The sequence below is a fragment of the Acinonyx jubatus genome, chromosome A1 (assembly GCF_027475565.1).
Source record: "Acinonyx jubatus isolate Ajub_Pintada_27869175 chromosome A1, VMU_Ajub_asm_v1.0, whole genome shotgun sequence".
Taxonomy (NCBI): domain Eukaryota; kingdom Metazoa; phylum Chordata; class Mammalia; order Carnivora; family Felidae; genus Acinonyx; species Acinonyx jubatus.
In genome coordinates, this window is record NC_069380.1 from 138,282,185 (window position 1) to 138,307,748 (window position 25,564).

General features: G+C 41.0%; 1 protein-coding gene, 1 long non-coding RNA gene and 1 pseudogene across 6 annotated transcripts in view; 2 read left to right on the forward strand and 1 right to left on the reverse strand.

Moving 5' to 3' along the window:
- The window catches only part of POC5 (POC5 centriolar protein), a 42,714-nt gene extending 30,608 nt beyond the window's left edge, over positions 1-12,106 (reverse strand). The window contains exons 1-5 of one of the 5 annotated variants that reach the window (XM_015072111.3): positions 11,964-12,090; positions 10,678-10,723; positions 8,772-8,867; positions 3,495-3,633; positions 1,471-1,557 (exon numbers count right to left, since the gene is read on the reverse strand). In XM_015072111.3, the coding sequence (XP_014927597.2) occupies positions 1,471-1,557; positions 3,495-3,633; positions 8,772-8,855 (310 nt within the window). In that variant the 5' untranslated portion in view covers positions 8,856-8,867; positions 10,678-10,723; positions 11,964-12,090. Of the gene's footprint in view, positions 1-1,470; positions 1,558-3,494; positions 3,634-8,771; positions 8,868-10,677; positions 10,724-11,963 lie in introns of those variants that run through there. The other 4 variants (XM_015072113.3, XM_015072110.3, XM_053224062.1 and 1 more) reach the window with 4 other exon arrangements.
- Positions 12,107-12,145: 39 nt separating this feature from the next.
- LOC106974833 (uncharacterized) overlaps positions 12,146-25,564 on the forward strand; it is a 45,228-nt gene continuing 31,809 nt past the window's right edge. Inside the window, exon 1 of the long non-coding RNA XR_003414088.2 lies at positions 12,146-12,276. This is a non-coding gene — a long non-coding RNA (uncharacterized LOC106974833). The remainder of the gene's footprint in view (positions 12,277-25,564) is intronic.
- Positions 12,245-21,018, forward strand: LOC128315961 (phosphoserine phosphatase-like; annotated as a pseudogene).

Sequence of the window (25,564 nt, forward strand, 5' to 3'; positions counted from 1 at the left end):
TAGAGACGGTTTATCATTTCTCACCTATCTCACTTTTGTTACAAGGGTCCTAATAACCAAGACTGAAAGGCCTTCTTCTTTTCCTTGGTCAATGAGATGAGTCAAACAGATAAATCTACTGTAGAACTTGTTACTTGAAAGTAAATCAAGAACTCTTTGCAAAAGGGAAAATCACGCTCTAATACATATGTTTTACATAAAAAATTTATTCAGTAAATGGTTCAGGCTAGTCAACTATGAAACACCACCTCCATACTCTGAAGAATAAACCCAGAGAATAAAGCACAGTGACAAAGTACGTGAATGTTCTCTTTCACTAGATTTCACCAACAATATCTGCACCCATGGGAAAAGCAATAGGCTCTGATTTTTTATTTTTACTTATTTAAAAAAAATTGTTTTAATGTTTATTTATTTTTGAGACAGACAGAATGTGAGCAGGGGAGGGGCAGAGAGAGAGAGGGAGACATAGAATCCAAAGCAGGCTCAAGGCTCTGAGCTGTCAGCACAGAGCCCGACATGGGGCTCGAACTCATGAACCGTGAGATCATGACCTGAGCCAAAGTTGGACGCTTAACCGACTAAGCCACCCAGGCACTCCTCTGATTTTTAATTTTTAAACATATATCCACCTTTTGAAAAAGAGAATCACATCACTGAAGAACTTGAAAGGTCCCCAAGTGTTATACCGCCCAAGCCTTTTATGTACAAGTGAGCAAACCAAAGGTTAGAGGCATTTCTTGTAGGGTGGCTTACATGGCCCGTATATTAAATAACATTATATCACAGAGCAAGAAGACTGTTCTATTTTAATTATTTAATCACTTCAATCTGGTGCTAGTGTGCTTTTATAACCTCTGTAACACTTGCTCATCTCTCCTTTCAACCAAGGAAAAGCAGATTTCAGGCTGAACACATCACCAGCAGTATTCAATCAAAACTTACTAATTGTTAGTTGCATTTATTTTTACCATTGCTTTCTATTTATAAAGGGTATATTAGTTTTATTCTATAATCAGTAATGACACAAATTTTTCTTCTAATGAATTTAAGCTAAAAATGAATATATCTAAAGAAAAAATGACAGAACAAGGGGTATAAAGATAGGACAAAAATCACTAAGTTGGTACATAAATGCCTGAATGTTGGGAAAGAATGCACTGGTTCATGAAAACATTGAAATTGGCCAAATTAGCTGACTCCCATGAAATTTTTTAAAGTACTGCCCTCTAATCTAGCAGTTTTAAGAAAGGATGCCACACACTGTAATATGTTAACCTGTCTTAATTGTACTATTTTAGAATTTTGAGAAATTATTTTAAATAGTATTAGTTAATAAATCAGCAACAGCAGCATTTTAAAATCATGCCAATGAGTAATATGCTGAAATGATTCCTCTTACTACACAAATAAAATTCATCAAACCACAAAATGTTGTATGTTAATAAAAACAAACTGAGGAAGTCATACCATCTGTCTTTGAATGACTTGAAATATTCAAATCACATCCTTTTCCAACTTCCATCCTTGTTTCTTTTACTACAGGGCTATTTCCTGCTGAAAATAAAATAAAATAATTTTTCTATTAAACCAAACCACTCATATCAAATGCCTAATCACACATACTTAATTTAAGAGGGTAGCAGTACATAGGATTTTAGAACAGCAAAATACAACATGCCGGGGATAGAGGAACACTAAGCCAAAGAACAAAGAGAAGGACAAAACTGAGAGAACAAAGTCTTAACTATATCATTAATAAGCTCAATTTTACCCACCAAATATAGATGGAAGAGAACTCAGCCTACTGTAGCATTCAGTTCACACTAAGAGACTGAGTGGATGAATGACATTAGAACTTAGAAGCTATGCAATCTTACACTGGATATTTCCAGGGGCCTACTGCCGTCAAGCTAAAGTGACACTGGTTCCCTCACTTGCAGCTCAGGAACCACTGGTCAATACACGGTGGAAATAAAATGGGGGAAAACCTCACAAGAATGGCTGTGTGGAAGGCTTATATATACTTTGGCAACTTCAACATACCTCACTTACATCAAGCAACAGCAATACCAAGAGGAAAGAATGGGATGATGAACTTACATATTCTTATCAATCTTCGTGTGAATCAAGATATCTAAATTCACTGCATGTTGTATACTTAGATCTCAAATCCTTTTTCGAAAAGGCAGAGTATAAACAAATAAATACTATCTTCCATGCTAGAGAAGAACAGGGGTCTTAAATCCCAAGTGATGACCTTGAAAGGTTGGAGAGCCATGGCAAGGAGAGGACTCCAATGTTGTGTCACTGGGAACAACAGTACAGCAAGGAAGCAAGTGTCTGGTGACCCCCTTAAGGGAGGGACATACAGGGTGAACACACGGATTGACTAGTTACATATTTTGTAAGAGAGTATGCAGCCCTTTGGGTGTGTTCAACAGGAACTACAGGCTCAGGTACCCAGGTTAATCAAGACATGGTCAAGATCACTGATATACAATGAATGAACCCCGGGGCCCTGCCTCTTGAATATCAATTAAAATTTGGGCAGAAAATGTTTCGGGGTAAAATATTGTGGTGGTAAAGTAAATATATGCATTTTATGGTTCTGGCCCTATTTGATGATCGAGTGCAGTATGCTGAAGTCTAGCAATGGATAGTCCATGTCTACCAAGAGACAGGAACAAAATACTAGGGCTGTAACTTATCGGAACCCCAGGAGCCTGTTGATTCTGAGTAGGCTGTTTCATGTGCCTTCAAGGAGACATCCCTGGAGTTACGCCTACTGTTGATAACTACCCATCACCAGGCCTATCTTTGGAGGGTTTTCTGTGCCCTTTGAAGGAATACTTTTTTACAGCAAGTTGTTTGGGATCCTGTACTTTACCAAATAAAGAATGGATAGGTGAAAGGAGCTTTATCTTCCTTTCTCCACCTTTCATTCACCTATCAACATACATCCTGGCTTGTATTAACTCTCAATTCTGTCAATGACGTAGTCCAAAATGGGTTCACCCTTGTGGTGATAATTTAAACAGTCTTCCACGTTAACAGAAATGCTGCCGACAAAGTCCTAGGACATGGTTCACAAACTTAAGTGGTTCTGAGGGCTACCTATGGAGCATCTTTAATTTGGGGCCTTGGGCATTTAGTTTCCAAGATAATCCTGGTATATAATTACTAGAACAATTAGATGCAATTTACTCCACTGACAGGCATGCTATGGCTATAGTGTTGCTTTCATTTCATTTTATTTATTTTTTTTGCTTTTATTTTATTTTTCATGTAGTAGTTTAAACAAAGTTCATATAAATATCCCGCTGTCGCACAAGAGCCAAGAGTAACATATTAAAATGGAAAACACTTCCCAGATGATAGTGATACCCGAGTGATTAAGAAGAATCACTGGAGAAGCATTTCTGGAACTCTAAGTCAACGGCATTAATAAGCTCAATAACAAATTAAGAAATATCTTTCAAAATATACATAACCTTGATTATGAAGAATATCATCTACTACAGTAGGAATCCTAACATCTGGCACCACTTCTTTAGAATGACACGGCTGTGAAGCTCTTGACTCAATGTTTGGAGTCACAATAGCATAACGAAGCAGTTCTTCATACTCTTCCTATGAGAAGCCAAAAACAAATAATGTATCATAAACGGTCACAATGGACATTCAGGCAAAGAACGATAAAGGCATAGTCGAAGCTACTCTTTACTTCAGTTCTCAAAACAGTACTTCGATGTAGTAAGGAAGGTGTACTTTCTTAAAAACAGAAACCCAACAAATAGACCTACCCAAGTTTCTTCTAGCCAGATAGATTCCTTCAGATGCCAATTTAGCAATCGTGACACAAAGATTACCTAGTGTAGTTGCCTGAGACCAGTTAACATCTACAAAGCAGAAACGCCCACCCTGCAGGTGGGCGGAGACACAGACATTTCTCTGCTTTTCTGAAATTTAGTTTGAAGGTGTTGCTTCCAAAGACTCCACAATAGCGTGGTCTAGAGATGAAAAGTGGTTTTGGCTCTTTTTACTGACAGCTACCATCCAACGCAGCAACAACCTGGAGGGTCTTTTCATAGCATGGAAAGAGCGTAAGGGAAATATTGGAAGAGAAAAAGAAATACTGACAATAAAAAGAGAACACAAATGCAGCCTGTTTGTTCTATTCTACCTAGTGGCAACTGCAAGGCACCTGAGAAGCGATAAAAAATACAGGTCACAAAGTGTAGACCTTGCAGTAATATTCCTCAAGTTTAAAACAAAATTGGAATTTCCTCACATAGACAGTTATTTCTTTAGCCATATCAAAAAATGGTATCTGCGAAGTAAAAAAATATACTGGAATTTAGTTGACATTCACAAGCGATTGGTCATGATGTACCAAATAGTCCTACAAGAAGTCATTTCATGGGACACCTGATGCCTCAGTTAACCATCTGACTTCAGCTCAGTCTATGATCTCATGGTTTGTGAGTTTGTGTCCCACCTTGGGCTCTCTGCTGTCAGCACAGAGCCTGCTGTGGATCTACTGTTTCCCTCTCTCTTTGCCCCTCCCCTGCTGTCTCTCAAAAATAAATAAAAACATTAAAAAAAAAAGAGTAATTTCTAAGAGTCGTATTCACGGACCCAGAGAATGTCTTTGCATTAAAAAAAACTGGGGGGAAGGTTTTCCAGAACATTAAATGTTATTATTCTAAAGGATTCTTTTGTGTTAATTTTTCCCCATAAGTAGTTTAGTTCCAATATAGAACTGTCATCATTTCATTAGTCGTAACTGTCTTGTTATTTGGATTCATCTTCAGTATGAAGATAACTGATGCTTGAAACTGCCTCTGTGAAGTGGCACAGTATGTGCTCAAGTGAATTCAGAAAAATTCTGTCTAAATCAAAGAACGATCTTCAGTAGGTATGTGAAAATCAGAAATCCTTACTCTTTCCCTATGGTTTTCTTTGAGTAAGAATATTTAACTGACCACCACACCCAAGTTTCCAGCCATCGTTACATCACAGATGACCAAAATAAGTATCTTGGTGCTTTCCAAGGGAACAGACGTAATTGCCCTCAGACTTTTGTAGTCAGAACTACCTTGTATCCTGAGTCGGTAGTCAATATCACTGTATTTCTAGCTAGTTTCCAAGAAGGTGTTTCAGGGGATCCACGCTGTTTTATTCAAATTTCATTTTTTAAGCTATTTAACTCTTTAACAAACAGTAGTAAAAGGAGCAAGCACTATCACATATACCACATGTGCTAAATTTTAACTGGCCCCAAACTATAAATTCTCAATTTTTTTTTTTTTGTTGGTTGGAATAAAGCTGTTCCTGCCATCGATGTACATGTCAAGCTGCTGTAAATATGTCAGGTTGTGGCTCTGCACAGGTTTGATTTTTGTTTTAGGAATCACACCTGTGCAGGTGAACACACAACTCTAACACATGTGGGCCCATCAATTACAAACTCAAACTCAAGCACATCTGCTGGCGCCAGTCCCTCCTCAGGAGAGTGATGAGCTGTGCAGGGTAGCAAATGACTTCATTCCTTTGTTACATGCTTATCATAATACAAAGGGTTTTAGCACATATTCCAAATTTGAGTCTTCCGGGTGCTTCTTGGGTGATTTGTAGATTATAAAAAGTTTGAAGAAGTGACAGACTTTGTTGGTGATTCAACAATGAATCAAAACTTTTCTATCAATCCTTTTTTTATGTTTTGGGTCAGTTTACTTGCAGATGAGATAGGTTTTTAAACAGCTACCATTTTTTCATAATGCATAGAGAAGTCGAATCACTATGCTGTACACGTGAAGCTAATGTAACAGTGTGTGTCAACTATATTAAAACAAACAAACAAGCCATCATTCTCAACTACTTATGTTAAGAATCAGAATTTTCTTGATATTTTATAGCCCAAATAAAATATAGAAGCAAAATGGTCACTTAGGCTTATCAAACTATGCTAGGTCTCCTATTATCCACCAATGTCAAATGCACATTTAAGGCAGCTTCATTGTTTTTGCTGACTTTGTGAGATGGAAATGTCACAGATTTGAATTTATAATATAAATCTATGCAATTATACTTCTACTTTAACCTTTTTATATTGGAATTTGAAGTAAAATTGTTTGAAAAAAAGGGTTTATGCTGGTAGATGTTTGAAAATTACAAGTCTTTAGGGTAATTAAATGTAAAGAAGTGAGTTGGTGTCAGTTTCAGCCTTGTTTTGCATAGTTAACATGGATTACCTATATGCAGTAAAAGTTATAGCAAATACAGATTTTTACATGTTAAGGCTAATGGCAGAAGAGAAACAGAGACACTCCAAAGAGAGAATCATGGAAAGAAATCTCAATCATCAGAATGATCTTCATGTTGCTATAGTCAACTCCTTTGTTGGAGATGTCCCCTTCATGACAATAAACACGTCTAGTTTTGGGGGTGCCTGGGTGGCTCAGTCAGTTCAGCATCCGACTTCAGCTCAAGTCACGATCCTGCGGTTTGTGAAATTTGAGAACTGAATCAGGCTCTGTGCTGACAGCTCAGAGCCTGGAGCCTGCTTTGGATTCTGTGTCTCCCTGTCTCCCTGCCCCTCCCCCACTTATGCTCTGTCTCTCTCTCTCTCTCAAAAAGTAAATAATAAACATTAAAAACAAAAACAAAACAACAACACATGTCTGAGATTTAAACTTACATTTCCTGAACTCAGAGAAACATTTTACTCATTAGATTATCAGTTTATTATAGAAGGACAGAACTCAGAAACAGCCAGATGGAAGAGACAAAGCACAAGGTATGGGGAAGGGGGGCAAAGCTTCCGCACCTTCCTAGAATGGCAGTCATCCAGAGCTTCCACACATTCACCGAGCTGGAAGTTCTCTGAACCCTCTCCCATTGGGTTTTTATGGAGGATTCATCACACAGGTATGATTAATGAAATCATTGGCCACTGGTGACCGAACTCAACCTGCAGCCTCTCCCTGCTTCCTGGAGTTCACGGTGGGTGGCACTACTAAAAGTTCCAAATCTGTAAGCATGTGGTCCGCTCCCAGCAACCAGCCCCAATCCTTAAGCGGGGTCCAAAAGTCACCTCATTAGCATAACAAACACATTTATCACTATCATTTAGGAAATTTCAAAGTTTTCTGAAAATGTGCAAAACACGGGATAAAGACCAAAATATATTTCTTATTATAAATCACAGTATCACAAGTATAAATGAGTTAATCAGTACTCTCCTGAAGGAAGTCTGAAAAAGGCAGGGATAAAGAGTGCAGGAAAGCACTGTCACCTTAAAAGACAGCACTAGGTAAAAGTACATCCAAAGGGAAGACAAGGATGAAATATCAATGTCACAACTCCAGACTACTTTTATCCTAGTAAATATTCACAGATATTTTTCCAATAGCTTTCCAACTTCTAAATCAGTAATTTCAATTAAAGAATCATATATGTTTCATAAAATATCTTCCTAAAACTTTTCTCCTATTACACAGTGTCAGTAACAACTTAACTCTATTTAGGCATAAACATAATGTCCAGCTTTTCCCTCTCTTAAGTGATACTTAAGAGGACTATAAGACTCAAGATGTACCGTATCAGTGATCTCTCATTTAAAATCTACTCTTGGGGTGCCTGGGTGGCTCAGTCGGTTGAGCGACCGACTTTCACTCAGGTCATGATCTCACAGTTTGTGAGTTCGAGCCCTGGGTCGGGCTCTGTGCTGACAGCTCAGAGCCTGGAGCCTGCTTCGGATTCTGTGTCTCCCTCTCTCTCTGCCCTCCCCCGCTCATGCTCTGTCTCAGAAATAAACATTAAAAAAAATAAAAAAATAAAAATAAAATCTACTCTAGAAGTCAGAGTCCATATTTCTGATGATAAAACATTTAGAAATAAAACAGGGGTGCCTGGGTGGCTCAGTTGGTTGAGTGTCCAACTTCAGCTCAGGTCATGATCTCACAGTCTGTGAGTTTGAGCCCCACGTCGGGCTCTGTGCAGACGGCTCAGAGCCAGGAGCCTGGTTCGGATTCTGTGTTTCCCTCTCTCTCTGCCCTTCCCCTGCTCGTGCTCTGTCTCTGTGTCACTCAAAAATAAATAAACATGAAAAAAATTTTTTTACAAATAAAAGAAATTTAGAACAGTTCATGTAAAAACCACACCTTCTGTAGTTAATTTATCTGTCACTGTCCAGGTCCTGGGCAGCAGAATGTGTTGAACGTTGTAGCAACAGGGACTAGAACCTGGAGTAGAACACCAGGGCATCTAAGGTCCCAGAACTGTGGATGGTTTGATAGTGTATTAATTTGCATTAAAGTGAAAGCAGCATTCAGAAGAGATAGTTGAGAAAATCTCAAGAAAAAAATGTTTCTTGAGATTTCCAGCTTCTCTCATTGTGCTGTTTGAAGCCTTTGCACAGAGGGTTTGAAGAGTTCAGGATTATTTTCTGAAAGGTTCAAACAATGTAAGGTATGTCCCAAAGTCTGTGAAATAATTCTCAATGCTCAATCATATTATTATGATTTGATATACATTATACACCATATACATATATACATAAATATATATACATTAATATACATAAATATATACAGTATATATATACATCATACACCATATACATAATTATAAATGTAAATGGCATGAATACATGAAAAATGTATTCCTAGTTTTCCCTCATATTATCACTTGTTTCACTCATATTGTCACTTGTCACATATTGTCACCTCATAAAATTCACAACAAATTTAGACATGTCTTCCTACCTGAAGACCTGAAGAGACAGAACTGCCTCGGTCAGAGTCATTCTTCATAACTGGCAGTGAGCATTTCTCCTCATCTGATGACATTCTGTACAAATACTACAAACAATGGAAACTAACTTTAGTTTTCTTCCGGTGATATTTAAACTAACATAACATGTTTTCTAGGTATATACATCCTAACCTGTAAACAATAATCATGTGGTATGTTTAAATATTCAACACAATGAGCACCCACAGATAAAATAACTAGGCAAGAAAAGAATAGCAGGAGGCTCAGTTCCCAAGATTAGTGAGTTTTTCATGTAGTCAAGGAGATGACACAAATGTATGAAAGGTTAAAGAGAAATGGAAGCTCCTTGGACAAATCCACAATGGACCTGTTGAGATTAATAGAGTGTGATGACTGTTCTTCAACAATGGGTGGCAACCTGCGTGCTGTGCATTTTACTGAGCCAAGAGAGAATAAACAATTTGTGCACATTCTTTGCCCAAGAAACATACGTTTTGGGAATATTATTTTAGGAAAGCAAGCCTATACAGAACAAGAGATTCTTATATACCATAGAAAACCTGTCAAATGTCTTGTCCCAAAAAATAAAAGTATTTTTAGTAACAAGTAAATAAGTTATTTAAAGGACAAGTAGGGACTATTCAAAGTATCTGAACACCAGTTGCATGGAAAACAGTGGTGAGGAACGTAAGATGACGAAGTCCTGGTCCTTATGGATTTTACAATCTGTAGAGACAGCCAGATGTATATATGCTAGTAGGCCCTAAAACAAAAGAGGTACAAAGCAGGGAGGCCAGGAGTAGCTATTTTTCATGGGGTGGGATCATGAGAGTGACAAAGTGGGAACAGAGCTAGAGTACGTGTTAATTGAGAAGATAAACTGGTATTGAGACCTGAAAGACAAAGGCAGATAAAAGATGTAAGGCTATGCTAGGCATTAGAGCAGAAGCAAAGACACAGAGGCATGGGCATGTATGCCAGGAATGTAAGTAGTTCGTAACACTGAAGCAAAGGGTGCAAAGCAAGGCTTGGCTAAGGATGGAACAGGCAAGGTAGGAAGCAGCCAGAACATGGAAGATCGTGATTACGTTATGTCAAAAAAAATGTAGTCTTTATTCTAGATATATTATTATAATATTTAAACAAGTAATAACACGATCAGGCTGGTCTTGGAATGTTGATGGCTTTCCAATTTCTGACTTGGGTAATTAGATGGATAATATAGTGCCACTAACCAAGACAAGAAATGTAGGAAGGTAAGCAGGTCAGGAAGAAGGAGAGTGGGTTCAATATCAGATAAGTTGGGTGTGAGGTACCTATGAGGCACTGTAGTGAAGCTGCATGTATGCAGGATATGGCCACATCCATTATACTGCACACCAAGGATTGCCGTTCACAATGGCTACAATGAAAATGGTGCTTCCTGGAGTTAAGCAATGAGCACTGGAGGTACAGGCTAGAGATAGTTTGAGGAATCATCAGCATAATGGGAAATGCTGAAAAACGAAGAGGGTAAGATGACCTATGAAAACGAGTGTTAGAAAGAGTTCTTATTCTGAGGTCCATACACCCAAATTATATGCAATATTTTTAGTGTAAATACACGTGTATTTTTCTAGTAAGAGGATCCCTAGCTTCTAATATGTGTTCAGAGGGTACTATACCTCTAATAAAGTTAAAGGTCTGCTACTGTAGTGAGAAGAGGGTTAAAAGTAGAAACACTAACGTTTAAAGGGGAAGAGAAGAGCGAGAAAAAACAGGAAAGTCAGAATGGGAGAACTATCAGGGAAAAAAGCATCATAAAAACTTGAGGAACAGAGTGCAGAGTCAGATGCCAAAGAAAGATGAAAGTTGGGGTCTCTTGAACATGGCAGTAAGGAAGTTGCTGACATTTACCTAAACAATTTCAGTGGAAGGTGCAACAGGTCTCAGTCACACTGGCCTGAAAAATAAATGAGAAATAAGGAAACTGAAGTAGACAGGGCCGACACAGAGAAAAGTACATTATTAGAATGGAAACATAGGTTGGGACTTGTTGATGGAAACTTAGCTTTATTCGATGAGTATTACTGGCTATACACATAAGTAAACTAAATCTCAGCATGACTGTCTTTAGGTAAGCCAATTAGGGAGGATAAAATAAGCACACACATCCCCAGCAAGGAAGGACTGCTTCATGGACTTCAAATCCACCACTGTGGTAACTTGGTTCATTTCTGTTTTCATTTACTTCTTTTAGGCTGTATTTGCATACTGCGTAGATAATAGGAGTGGAGGTGGGCTGGTGCTGACTATTCAAAAAACAAGTAAGCTGAAAAGTAAGGTGAGACTTCAAAAAGAGTTTCTTAATAGAGATACTGCAGCCATAAAGCAACTACTGTATTTTTGGAAAATATGCTATAAATCTGCCATCAGCGCTGCTATGAGGCCAGCAAGGTAGGACAATTTCTTTGAAACCCTACCACACTAGCATTTTCTTACTGTTTCTAGGTTCAGAAACAAGAAAAATGAAGCTTGCTTTAATGGGTGGCGGATGTGAATCAGTTCACTAAATTACCAGTACTCTCTAACCCAAGATACCAGAAACCAAGAGAAAAGTTCTGGGTGCTTCTTGATAGCCAAAGAAATCAAATTACCTCTTGGTAAATACCTGGCTGATAAGGAAAAAGGGGTCCGGGAATTCAAATGCAACCCCAAGAGACAGAGGAAGAGGGAATTAATGTGCGAGCTGGCAGCACATCTTAGCTGCAGGAAAGGAGAAGGGGCGCGCCAGCTCCTCCCCTCATAAGGGACTAGCAGCCTAGGGGGACAGCAGTTGTGAGTAAGCAAAGGGTAGAGGTTCTCTTCATTCACCTTCTTACCCACTCTTGTTTGAATCGAACTCTTAAAAACAAACAACAAAAGAAAAACACGTTAGACATGGTTACTTTCTCGTTTTAAATGATCAGAACCCACGGCGACAGTAATCGTTATACTTCAAGTACCCCCCACTCCTGCCCTCTCTTCCCGGACGCCTTGGAAGGAAAACTTCAGTACCTCGTTGCCCCGCAGAACAGCACACAGCCCACGCCTCGGGGCGTGGTATAGGAGCCCCCGGGGCGGAAACTCGAGCTAAGACACTTTAAACCCCACTCCACTGCCTCCGCCCGGGGCGCGGAACTCGCCGGGGCGCCGCTACTCACCCTTGCGACTCTTCACAAACCCGGACGCCTCCCTCCGCGTCTCCTCGCCGCGTCGCCGCTAAAATAACAGTGGTACCGCCGCTACCTTGGCAGCAGCCTGACAGTTTCAAACTGCACAGAAGAATAAAGGACGGCCCTGTGCATTGGCCCGGAGCTTCAGCAACCTGCCATATGATTGGTCGAAGAGCCGGGGGCGGAGCTCTGGGCCGCTGCGGGGAGAAGCCGGAATTAGGTTACTTAGGGAGAGTCCGGCCCCTGATTCCGGCCGGTACCGAGGGGGCGGGGTCTTAGCGAGCCCCGCCCAGCTTGGGAAGTAAGTACTGCGCGTGCTTAGTTTCGTTGTGCGGCTGCATCCTGAGGCGGTTCAGGGACCGGATTTGGTTAGAGGATGCTGAGCCGGGCTGAAGTCACCCAGGGCGGTATGTTGCCATCTTTCGATAATGCCCGAAGTCTGTGCGTGTGGTCCTAATGCATAAGAATCATCTGCGTCCATAGTGCCCTCCAGCAGAGCCACTTGGAGGTGCTTTTTAAAAGTTCAGTTTCCGGACAACCCTCTACTTGATTCCTTCAGTGTTGGGCAGAGCCCGGGAATCTGAATTTTCAACAAAGACCACCAATGATTCTGACGGAGGGGCCAGCGGACTTCGCTTTAAGAAACTGCTGGACTAGGTTTTACTAATGTCTTCAAAGGTGTCAGACTGCAAGTAATGCCCTTCTGGTGAAATGACTATGAACCTTAGAATAATTATACCCTGGTTCTTTCACCTATTTCCTGTCCGCTTGGATAATGCTACCCACATAATAGGGTTGTAGGGAGATTAAATGAGTTAATATATCTAAAATACCTATCACATAACATCAAAAATGCTAGTCTTTTGATTTGTATTGGCAACACGTATATTTAAAGGTGCATTAGGATCCAGGTTGCAAAGGGAGCACCCCAATTTGGAGACCGAGTAATGAGGTCTGGGTGAGTTTTCAGATTCCTTTTGTTACTGGGAGGATGAGGTATGAAGGTTGTTTTTGTTCTTCTGTAGATAGAAATGGCATAAGCTGGGTTTCATCTACCTGCCTGTTGGCAGAGCCAGACTTCTACTTATACAATGAAGTAAGAAGAGCCAGCAGCTTCTTTGGCACAAGCTATGCTTGTGTCCCTCCCCCCAAACTCCCCTTTCCCATGGCTGTTATAAACAACAAGTTCCTACTAATGCATATGAATTCATACGTGGTTCAGGTATCTGTTTTTGAATTGAATTGCCACCTAGTGACCCCATACACTGTAATTGTAACTGCTGCGCTGTCCCTTTGCCCTCCTGCCACCTGGGTCCGTGTTGCTCTTCTTGGTTTTCTCTCTTTTGAGGCATAGATTTTCATAGAAAACAATTGGGTAAGACATCTCCATTCTTCTGTGAAGCTGCAGAAAGAAAGAGGCCAAACATAATCTGGATGTTATGAATTTAAAACTTATTCTTACAAGATTCCTAGAGAAGGGGAGAGGGGAAGAGATAGAGAATAAAGCACCTGCAAACTCATGATAATGAAATTGCCATCTCTAACCCTTCATAATTACTCATTCGTAAATATTTATCTAATATTCATCATATGCAAAACATTCTGTTCATGCTAGGAATAGAGTGGTGAACAAAATAGACACAACCTGCTCTCATGGAACTTAGAGTTCAATTGGAAAAAGCAGACATCAAACAGCAACAAAAATCCCACACCTGCGAATAAAAAAGTGTGGCTTATGTTTGAAGTGAGGGGAAATTAGGAAATGCCTGTCTGAGAAAGTACATCTCAGCTAAGATCTGAGTATGCACAGTAAAGAATTTATTTTATCTAATAAACACACATGTAGTGCTTACTATATTCTGGGCACTGTACTCATTAACTCATTAAATTCTCAGATTATCTCAGTGATGTAGATGCTATACAACCATCCTCACTTTACAGGTATGAAAACTGAAGCTCAGAGGGTTTATGTAGCTTGCCTAGGATCACACAGCTAATAAGAACAGAATTGGTGTTCAAATTGAAGCAGTCCTTGAGACACCTGGGTGGCTTGATCGGTTAAGTGTCTGACTCTTGACTTAGGCTCAGGTCATGATCTCACAGTGTGTGGGTTTGAGCCCCGCATCGGGTTCTGCACTGAGAGTGTGGAGCCTGCTTGGGATTATCTCTCTTTCGCTCTCTCTCTGCCCCTCCACTACTCACGTGCATGTGTGAACACACACACTCTCAGTCTCTCTCCAAATAAATAAATAAAATTTAAAAAAATTTTTTTAAATTGAAGCAGTCCATAGTCCAAAGTCCATGTTCTCATCACTCAGTATTTCTGTTGGGAACAGCATGGCAGTTATGAATTGGATGGTGTCCTCCGAGAAAAATTGTCAAGTCCTAACCCCCAGTACTTGTGAATATGATCTTACTTGGAAATAGGGTCTTTGCAAATGTAATCAAGTTTAAAAGAGGTCATTCTGGATGGGGGTAGGCCCTATCCTATAACTAGTGTCCTTTTAGGAGAAAGAGATACAGGAGAGAAGATGGAAGTGTTACTGAGAGTTAAATGGAAAAAGAAAGAAGCCTCAGTTCTTTTTGATGTCACAGTAAAGAATTGCATCCAGGACAGCAAAACTAAAGTAAAGCAGAGCAAAGTTTTATTAAAGTACATTCCAAGGGAGGAGCTGGCTGGCCAGTCAAGGGACAGACAATGGCCTGGGAAACCCAGAGGGAAACCAGGACGTGTGGTCTCATATCCATTTTTTTATTTTCGGTCGGTCCTAGGGTCACAACATTTGAGTGAGAGGCCTGGATTATATAATAATTAGCCAACTACACACGTCCTTTCCCATGATGCCTTGGAAATGCCTGCCTGGGTGGTAGGAAACTGCAACATTATTTCCATTCTAGAGGCATAGGGAAGGTGAGGAAAACTAACTGCTTTCTGCACAACTGTACCAAGCACAACAGACTTAAGTCTTCTTCTGCTGGGATGCTGTAATCACAAACTAGCTGCTGGATGGGTGGAAAGGGGTGGTTCCTGGGCGGTCGTTGGTTGGGATCTCCATCAGGACGAGTAAGGTCCATCCTCTTGTCACTCATGCCTACCTTCCTGCCTAACAGTGGCACACATTAGACTATGCATTTATAAGCTCAGAAACACTGAGGATTCCTGGCACTGCCACAAGCTAGAAGAGGCGAGGAAGGAGCTTCCTCTAAAGCTTCCAGAGAGAGCATGTCTGTGTCATTCCTTCGATTTTGGACCTCTGCCTCGAGAACTGTGAATGAGTAAATTTCAGTTGTTTCAAGCCACACAGTTTGTGGTGTTTTGTTATGGCAGTCCTGGGAAAATGATAAAATGGCTAAGGCCTTGAGGTTAAAAAGTGCTTACTGTGTCTGGATAATGAATAAAAGCCAGTGATCTTAGTGAGGACAGAGTGGCTACAGGATGGGGCAGCAGATGGAGTTTTGAGATTTTAAAGTTCATTGGGATCTTTTTACATGTTCAGGAAAGAGGTGGAAATAACATACACTAAAGGGATGACAAGGGAGGAGAGAAGACGACAGATACTAGATGTATTTTAGAAGTAGAAATGATAGGATTTCATGGATTGTATTTGAGATGAAGGAGAAAAGGTGTGTGGACTGAGCACTGGGTAGATGGCAACATCATATACTAAGAAGCAGAATGAATGGTGGAAAGAGGAACAGGTTTTGACAGAGGATCAAAAGTTCAATTTTAAATATGCCGTTTGAAATGCCTGGAGATACCCAAGTGCGTGTCCATTAGGCCATTTGACATACATGTCTAGAGCTCAGAAAAGAGGTCAGGACCCAGATAAATAAGTCGAGGAGGCTTTGTGTATAGATATGTGGAGGACTCCAGAAATGGCTGCAATTCTTCATCTCTCCCTGTATCAGTGTCCTTTGTCACACGCTCTCATTAATGGCCAATGGGATGTTAACAAACATGATGGAAGCAGAGGCTTTAAAGGCACTTGTGTGATTGGCCTGGCTTGCTCTAACCCTCTTTTATGATCATGGGAACATGCCGGGAGTAGCCAGTTGAAAGATAAAAAACATGTCTATTAGACAAGGTGCCTGGGTCATCCCAGCAGAGGCCATCCTAGGTCAGTCTGTAGCCGGCTGACACCCAGATTGGTGTGTAAGTCCAATCAAAGATGGCAAGACCACCAGGCCAACCTGCAGAGTCATGAGCTCAGTGAATGTCAATTGCTTAAAGCCACTGCGTAGGGGTGCCCTCTTATACTGTTGGTAGGAATGCAGACTGGTGTAGCCACTGTGGAAGACAGTATGGAGCTTCCTCAAAAAGTTAAAAATAGAACTACCCTACGATCCAGCAATTGCACTACTAGGTATTTACCCGAAAGATACAAAAATACTGATTCAAGGGCACTTGCACTCTAATGTCTGTAGAGCATTATCAACAATAGCCAAATTATGGAAAGAGCCCAAATGTCCATCAACTGATGAATGGGTAAAGACTTCATATGCTTTCACTCATATGTGGAATTTAAGAAACAAAACAGATGAACATGGGGAAAAAAAGAGAGAAGGAAAACCATAAAACAGAGTCTTAACTGTAGAGAGCAAACAGGGTTGCTGAAGGGAAGATGGAGGGAGGACGGGGATGTGTTAAATGGGTGATGGATATTAAGGAAGGCACTCGTGATGAGCACTGGGTGCTGTATGTAATTGATGAATCACTAAGTTCCCCTGAAACTAATATGACAGTATATACTAACCAACTTAATTTAAATAAATAAAAACTTAAAAAAAATTTTTTTAAATAAATTAAACAATAAAGCCACTATGTTTTGGGTGGTTTGTTATGTAGATTTACTATGTAAGAGATAACTAATTAGATGGAATTTAAAGCTGAGGAACTACGTGAAACTGCCTGGGGGGGGGGGGCGGTTGGGAGAAGGGGGCAGGGAGTAAGCTGAGTTGAGAATGTTTAGGGATTGGGCGTTGGTGGAGGAGCAGCCAAGACTGAGAAGGATGGGCCTGAGAAGTAGGAGGAGAACTGGAGAGGCCTCAGTGAAATGCCAGGGAAGTAGAGTCTGACAATATGGAGGCCTTTCCACAGGCTCTAAATTCTGAACCTCTGCTCTAATAATCTTTCATCTTCTTTTAATCACCGCTGTTTTAGATTAGGCAGTTGTTGAATTTGGCTTGTATTGTTTCCGTAGTCCTGTGTCTTCATTTCTTCTTTCTGAAGTTCCACCCTTCGCATTGCTGATAAATTATTCTTAAAATAACATTGCATTGCCTAACTTCTTCCTCAAACACCTTCCTTGGTGGTACATGGCATTCAAAGCCCTCCTAAACCCAGAAGATCTAGGCTGGATTCATTATATTTTCCTTGTACTAGGTGTACCACTTTTAGGGAAGCTGTGTTCTCTTTTCTGAGCCTAAGCCTCATCTTTTAAAAAAAAATTTAATATTTATTTATTGTTTTAAAAATTTTTTTTACTGTTTATTTAATTTTGAGAGAGAGAGACACAGAGAGCTAGTTAGGGAGGGACAGAGAGAGAGGGAGACACAGAATCCAAAGCAGGCTCCAGATACTGAGCTGTCCTCACAGAGCCTGATGTGGGGCTTGAACCCACAAACCGTGAATCATGACCTGAGCTGAAGCAGGACATTTAACCGACTGAGCCACCCAGGAGCCCCTAAGCCTCATCTTTTTAAAGTTGAGAAAATAATAGAACCTACCAAATTTAAATTTAAATCTGAACCTGAACCTGAACCTAAATCAACCTGTCTATCTATGTATGAAAATCTATTTATTCCCTCTTAAAACTGGGGAGATGCCTGCCTAGTTAGTTTACACGTCCCAGTCTACTTTGCAGTTAAATGAGGCAAGAGAATACTTGTGGAAGTGAAATGTACCACTCCCTGAACTGGGATTTAAGACTGTAGGTGTGTTTTTTTCCAAGCCTTCTTCTTCCCCACTGTGTTGAATGATGAAGTGGAATAGAACTCCTTTGCCAGTTCTGTAACATATAAAACAAAAAACAAAAAACAAAACCAAAAACCACAAATTGTTCCTTCCCTTTAAGTCATTGTACATTTGGGGTCAATCTGTTGCAGCCACCACTCTAATATCACTTCAGGGTGTGTATAGATGTATATATGATGTTTTTGGAAGGCAATGTGTGTGGAAGTATTTTGAAATTTTTTAAAAGCAAAGAAAATGAACATAGGGTTTGGATTCATAAGATCTGGTGCTTAAGCTTTTCCAAGAAGTAGGCATGAAGCTAACAAGGCTCTCGGTACCTGTTGGGAACAATTACTATTATTGGTGGCAAGAGTTGACAACCATGTTATTTTTGCTAGTCCTGGGTTAGGGGACTGATCTGAAACCTGTTTCTTTTTCAGGTCATCCCTGACTCATCTGAAGAGCCTTCTGTCTCCTCACCCTATTACTTGTTTAGCTGGGACTTTCAGGGAAGATTCCCCAACCTGGGAATCTTTAACAGTGATGACTTTGTCATAGAAGAGAAACCAGAAGTTAGTCCATCACTTTGATATTATGGAGGAATAAATTACATCTAGAGAGAAATAGATGTACTTTTCTTGAGTTGCAAATCTGGAGAGAGCAAGAGTGAATGAGCGAACGAGAGAAAGAAAGGCAAGTCCAGAGGAAAGGAAAGGAATAGGGGTGCAGATGGGGAGATTTCAGAGTCAGAGCCCTTGCCAGGGCCTCTATCCATGAAGAGGCTGCCATGATCTCCCCAAAGGACTTGCTTCATTATGGCTCATCCCATGGCTGTTTTTCCACCAGACTGCCAGGCTCACAGATTGTCTTCCCTCCCTTTTCATCCCATCTCCTTCTCATTTCAAGTGTACCTGCCTTTGCCACAGCCCCTAAGGCTGGACTTTGTTTCTCCTGGTCACAAGGGGCCATCATAATAATTTAATCTCTGCAGTGAGAGAGGCGCGAGCCTCCAGAGTGCTCCTCTCCCTGTGAGGTATGAACACCAGCCTTCCGGAAACAATGTTCTGGTTTTTCTAAATCAGAAAAATGACTTGATGGTGGAATGTGAATTTCTGCAGGAAGGTGTGCACAGAACATGGCAGATTTTGGGCAAGTGGCTCAGCATGCATGTCCTCAAATAGAACTTCTGTAGCTGGACCACACAGTCTATGTAGAATTTCTCCACACACTGAGAGCCAAAAACATGGACTCTTAGAACACATTTAACTGAGGCATAGCAGAGGGAGAAAGACTGTCACTAAGCGAGGACACACAGTGGTGAGGAGCATCCTGGGCACTGTAGTCTACAGATATGGCACCATGCCAGTGCTGTGCAGAGACAAGTATTTGCTGTGGAGTAAGAGCTTGTTCAGGATATTTTGATTCCCCAGATTCCACAGTTAGATTTGTCCTCCAGAAGGAGTTCATTTCCTCGCTTCATCAGCCTTCTGTTCTTCCTAATTATAAAGACTCATCATGGACCCTCTCCATTAGCATCTTCTAGCCATGTAAAAATTTCCTTACCCTTAGCATTTCTTTCTCTGGATAAAACTATCTAGGTTTAGCTGCGAGAGGCAAGATTAATTAGTTTTTCAGAGAACAACGTTACTGAGTCCCACTGATGTTTTGAGTACTATACAGATGCTGTATTTTTGGGTCTTCAGAGCGCCTGATATGGGTTTGCACATTAGGATAATTCCGCCCAGGGATAAAACCTATGCAATTCAAGTTTAAAAAAGCACATGCAAAACCTACCAGAAGCCACCGCATTTATCAGCAGGTTTCATATGATTGTTCAGTAAAAGCTCTGTGGGTCTGTACAGGTCACCCCCCCCTCCAAACTCCATCAGAGCCAGCACCCCCCCAGCCCCCACCTACAGTCAGGAGGATACAACTGCAGACACCCAGGAGATGGGGATGGCAGCCCAGGAAGGAGCAGCAGAGAGCGGGCTCTTGATCTTGCAAAACTCATGAAATCTCTCATAAAGAAGTTAGTAGTCAGAACTTCATGCTGCATTTTTATTCAGGAAAGAAGCAGGAAGAGAAGAGTGTCATTTCCTAGGAATCTGGAGAAATGAGGAAAATTCTTCCAAGGAGGGTCTCCCATTCAGAGTTGAGGAAGCTTTTCTGTTCAGCTGATGCAGTATGCTTTGATGTTGATGGCACAGTCATCAGAGAAGAAGGAATTGATGAGCTAGCCAGATTCTGTGGAGGTGAGGATGCTGTGTCAGAAATGATCTGGGGAGCCGTGGGTGGGGCAGTGCCTTTCAAGGCTGACCTCACAGAGCCCTTAGCTCTGGTCCAGCCCTCCAGGGAACAGGTGCAAAGGCTCATGGTAGAGCACCCCCCACACCTGACCCCTGGCATAAAGGAGCTAGTAAGTCACCCGCAAGAGTGAAATGTTCAGCTTTTCTTAATATATGGTAGCTTTAGGAGCATTGTAGACCATGTTGCTTCAAGGCTCAATATCCCATTAGCCATTGTATTTGCTAATAGGCTGAAATTCTAGTTTAATGGTGAATGTGCAGGTTTTGATGAGATGCAGCCAACAGCCCAATCTGGGGGGGGGGGGGTGGTGGGGAAGGAAAAGTTACTAAACTTTTAAAGGAAAAATTTCGTTTTAAGAAAATAGTCATGATTAGAGATGGAGCCACAGACATGGAAGCCTATTGTCCTGCTGATGTTTTTCATTGGATTTAGAGGAAATGTGATCAGACAACAAGTAAAAGACAACACGGAATAGTACATCACTGATTTTGTAGAGCTTTTGGGAGAACTGGGAAAATAATATCAATTTTTATACAGTTTGTAACAATTTCTGGTTAATTTACAGTTATTTTAATTAGTTTACAGTGACTTTACAGTTAGCTATACAGTTTAGGGGCCCCTGGGTGGCTCAGTTGGTTAAGCATCCAACTTTGGCTCGGGTCATGATCTCACATTTCCTGAGTTTGAGCCCTGCATCCGGCTCTGTGCTGACAGGTCAGAGCCTGGAGCCTGCTTCGGATTCTGTGTCTCCCTTTCTTTCTGCTCTTCCCCCACTCACACAAACACACACTCTCTCTCAAAAATAAATAAACATTAAAAAAATATCTTTTAAAAGTTATACAGTTTAGGGGCACCTGGGTGCTTAGTTGGTTAGGTGTCTGACCCGATTTCAGCTGAGGTCATGATCTCACGGTCTGTGAGATTGAGCCCCGCATTGGGCTGTGCACTGTCAGCGCAGAGCCTGCTTTGGATTCTCTCTTCCTCTCGTTCTACCCTGCCCCTGCTCATGCTCTCTCTCAAAATAAGTAAACTTAAAAAAAAAATAAGTTATACAGTTTGATACTGTTTGCTTACAATTGCCTATTACAAACTAACGTATACATTTGGTGCTGATTATCTGTACTTCCGACTAAACTATGGAAAATTACTTATTTTAGCTATAGTCCTAACATTATTATGAACATTAATTACGTGGAGAATTTTATAATGTGAATTCTTTATGTACTTTCCTAGCTATATTTTATTTGAAGCCTTTTAAAGATAGATAGTAAATTAAACACCTTCACTATTGGAAATATAGGTTAGGCAGCTTTTAGTGAATATTATTTTTCCCTTTGGTAGGTAAAATAAAAGTTTATCCATGTATCAGAGAGAAAAAGAACTTACACATTTCTAAATTATTGCTGTCCCCTCCCACCATTCCTTCTTTCCTTTCTTTTTTTCTTCCCTATTTTTTTAGTGGAGGGAAGGCCAGAGAAGCTAAATCCATCATTTGGAAGCAGATGTGGAATGTTGTGGTAGAACTTGTTTCTTCTCTTTGGTAGCACCATTTGTTTAGATTTTTTTTCTGTTCCAGTTTGTGTATGAGGAGTCATGCCGATCAATCCGCCTCCCATCTATGAACACGTTCCAAAGTTCAGTTGTAAATGTATTGTGGAAATGCATTTTTCTACAGAAAAATGAAAATGTTGTAACCCCAAGGTCAGCTCAGTTGTGATTCTATACTGGGGTTGAAATAAAAGCAATAAAAATAAAGTAGAAAATAATACTGTTGCAACATTAGTGGGTTTGGTAAAGAGGAGAAATAACAGTGAATAGAAAAAATTTATTGTGTGTTTATATCTTGAGTGCTGACGAAAAAGACAAAGGGTAACATGCTTATGGGAGGAGAGTTATGCTGTGCGCACAGAGGAGGTAGTCAAAGTGTACTGAATGCCCGGGGAAGTGATGGGGTGATGGCAGGAGATGAGTAGATACGCAAGGTTAGTGTGAAACACATCTCTGTTTACTATTCTAAGATATCAGCCCCTTGTGAGCATATGTGCCTGCTGATCTCACACAAGTTTCCCCTGTGAGTTGAAATGTTGGTCTCACTTTATGTCTGTGTCTTAATGGAGCTCCCATTTCCAAATCTATTGGAAGATAGATAAAAGGAGATTGGGATGCGCAGATCATAGCCTCCATCGTGTTGCTTACTACTTGGGATCTAACTTCAGTCAAATATTAATCCCCATTATATACCGCCTCATCCAATCCTTCGAGTCTTCTGGACCCCCTAGCCTGCATCAAAATCAACCTGAATGGTTTACTGAAACACAGGTTTCTGGGCTCCACCCTTAAGGTTTCTGATTAAGGACACTTGGGGTGGGGCCCAAGAATTTATGTTGCAAGCAAGTTCCCAGGTGATATTGATGCTCTGGTCCTGGGGCCACACTTCACCCTGTGTCAGTCCGGGTCCTCCTCCTGATTGTGAGCAGTGACTCTGGCTCTAAGCTTTAGCCTTCTCTACCCTGTTGCAATCAGACATCTCTAGGGCTCTTCCCAGGACACTCCAAGCTCCTATCTGGTGCTCTGGAGATTGAAGTCCATTTTCTTCCTAAGCCCCAAAGATACTTTTCAAGACTAAAGACTATGGAAACTCGTTCTGACAGCTGTCCACCTTGGAGACCTCTGGGGTTCTGGGGCTTGGCAGTCTCCTTCTCTCTTCACCCAGTTTCCCTCTGTTCTTTTCAGTTGCCTGCAGCATAATTCCCTCCCCCCCCCCCCACCCCCCAGCAGATCCACTGCCTGAAGCTCAGCTTTTCCCCTCCTCCTCTGAGTAGCACCAGGTCCTCATTCATCGTCTTTGCCATGGGTGTCTGATCCTGAAAGCCAGTTTGTGTTGCATCCAATAGCTTTTTAGCAGAATTCTGTTCCCCACCTCAAAACTCAAAGTGGCTTCCTGGGATCCATTCCCAAAGCTTTGGCCGCCTGATCTGTGAGTTTAGATTCTTCCCAGGTACTAACTCAGATGTTGACCTTTCTCCTAGGGAAACATAGTTTGCTTTTAGTTGTTACAAAATTCTAGATAATTAAGCCATGGGACCAGGGCTACATTCATAATAAAATCTGGTTTGATAATACACAGGAAATTGTGATGATTTTTCAGAATTGCAGTTTCAAGCCCACAGTAGCCTTGGAATAAAGCCAAAGTCTCTATAACATTTCTTTTGTTTGGTCCCTACCAACAACCTGTCTTACAACAAAGCCTTCCTCTTGGTTGGTTTCTAGAAATCATTGTGAGGGGCCAGCTCACACACCATCACAAAGAGGATCTTCTCAGGTACCATGATGTGCTTGCCATTTTCTTCCTCTATCACCCAGGAATGTCTTCCTTCCCCAAGTCATCTGCTGCTGGGACCTCAAATACCCCCAGAGACTTCGTTGGTGCCTGCCTAAGGTGCCTTCATCTCCCACAGCCACCAAAGGTGGCTCTGCTCTCTCAGTCATCTGCCAGAGGCACTATAGCTGGCCATCCTGCTCTGTCAAGTATGCTTAATGTTTCTACTGACACAGGCACCTGTTGTTGGCAAGGTTGCTAATGTTCTGCCCTGTTGATACAGACCCTGATAGTGGTCCTGATCTGATCAAGACTTCATGGCACCAGTAGGTTCTTTTCTAGTGTGGGAAGGATCCTTTTGCCTTTATTGTATGTGTTTTTTCCTGGGTTCCAAAGTAGTGCTCCTGGTGTTACCAGTGACTAGAGACAATCTAGTGATAGAGCCTTTGGCAAAGATGGCCAGCTGTTTACCAGAATTCTAAAATGTAGTATTAGTACCAAGAAGTATCCGCCCAAGCAGTTAAAAAAATTTCTGAGCCCACCTTCCCTCCCCCCACCTGCACCCTTTGCATTCAGTGGATTTATGGGACTAGTTCACTACAGTTTCACATTCACAATTTCACAGAGTTGATATGTATCATTTCCAGACCAAGGAGTTTAAGAAGTAGAAGTACCTAGGGGCGCCTGGGTGGCTCAGTTGGTTGGGCGACTGACATCGGCTCAGGTCATGATTTCGCAGTTTGTGGGTTCGAGCCCTGCATCAGGCTCTGTGCTGACAGCTCAGATCCTGGAGCCTTCTTCAGATTCTGTGTCTCCCTCTCTCTACCCCTCCCCTGCTCACACTCTGTGTCTCTCTGTCTCTCAATAATAAATGAACTTAAAAAAAAAAAGGAAGTAGATGTACCTCCTTTTTCCTTTCTTTTCCCTTCAGCTGGCTCTAAGACCTCAGGGAACATCCACATATAGGATGGAAGGAACCAGGACAGCGTGGACTGTTTGTTCTATAAGCAAAACAATAACATTTTCTGCTCACTTAAAAATAATTCAACTCTTAAGTATAAGCTACCGCAACTAAAAAAGTACATCTAATGTTCTTAGTTACTAAAAGTTTGAGGTTTATTTGTACAGCATCTTAACGTTACCCTAATTAATTCACATCTTCTTAAATTTGTTCTCATTTAGGGTTCCTTGTCCTGGAACCTTGTTTCAGGTCACACACAGAGTGCAGTAGAAGCAACACTCAAAATCCCTTTTCTCTTTTCACATTGGCCCTTTGTTGTTGGCAAGTCTTTCTGTACCTGGACTCCCTTAATCTTTTTTTTTTTTTTTTAATTTTATTTTTTTTAATTTACATCCAAATTAGTTAGCATATGGTGCAACAATGATTTCAGTAGATTCCTTAATGCCCCTTACCCATTTAGCTCATCCCCCCTCTCACAACCCCTCCAGTAACCCTCTTTTTGTTCTCCATATTTAAGAATCTCTTATGTTTTGTCCCCCTCCGTATTTTTGTTATTATTTTTGTTTCCCTTCCCTTGTGTTCATCTGTTCTGTGTCTTAAAGTCCTCATATGAGTGAAGTCATATGATATTTGTCTTTCTCTGACTAATTTAGCTTAGCATAATACCCTCCAGTTCCATCCACATACGTGCAAATGACAACATCTCATTCTTTTTGCTTGCCGAGTAATACTGCATCAATATACCATGTCTTGTTTATCCATTCATCCGCTGATGGACATTTGGGCTCCTTCCATACTTTGGCTGTTGTTGATAGTGCTTCTATAAACATGGCAGTGCATGTGCCCCTTCGAAACAGCATACCTGTATCCCTTGGATAAATACCTAATAGTGCAATTGCTGGGTCATAGGGTAGTTCTATTTTTAATTTTTTCAGGAACCTCTGTACTGTTTTCTAGAGTGACTGCACCAGCTTGCATTCCCAGAAACAACGCAAAAGGGATCCTCCTTCTCTGCATCCTTGCCAACATCTGTTGTTGCCTGAGTTGTT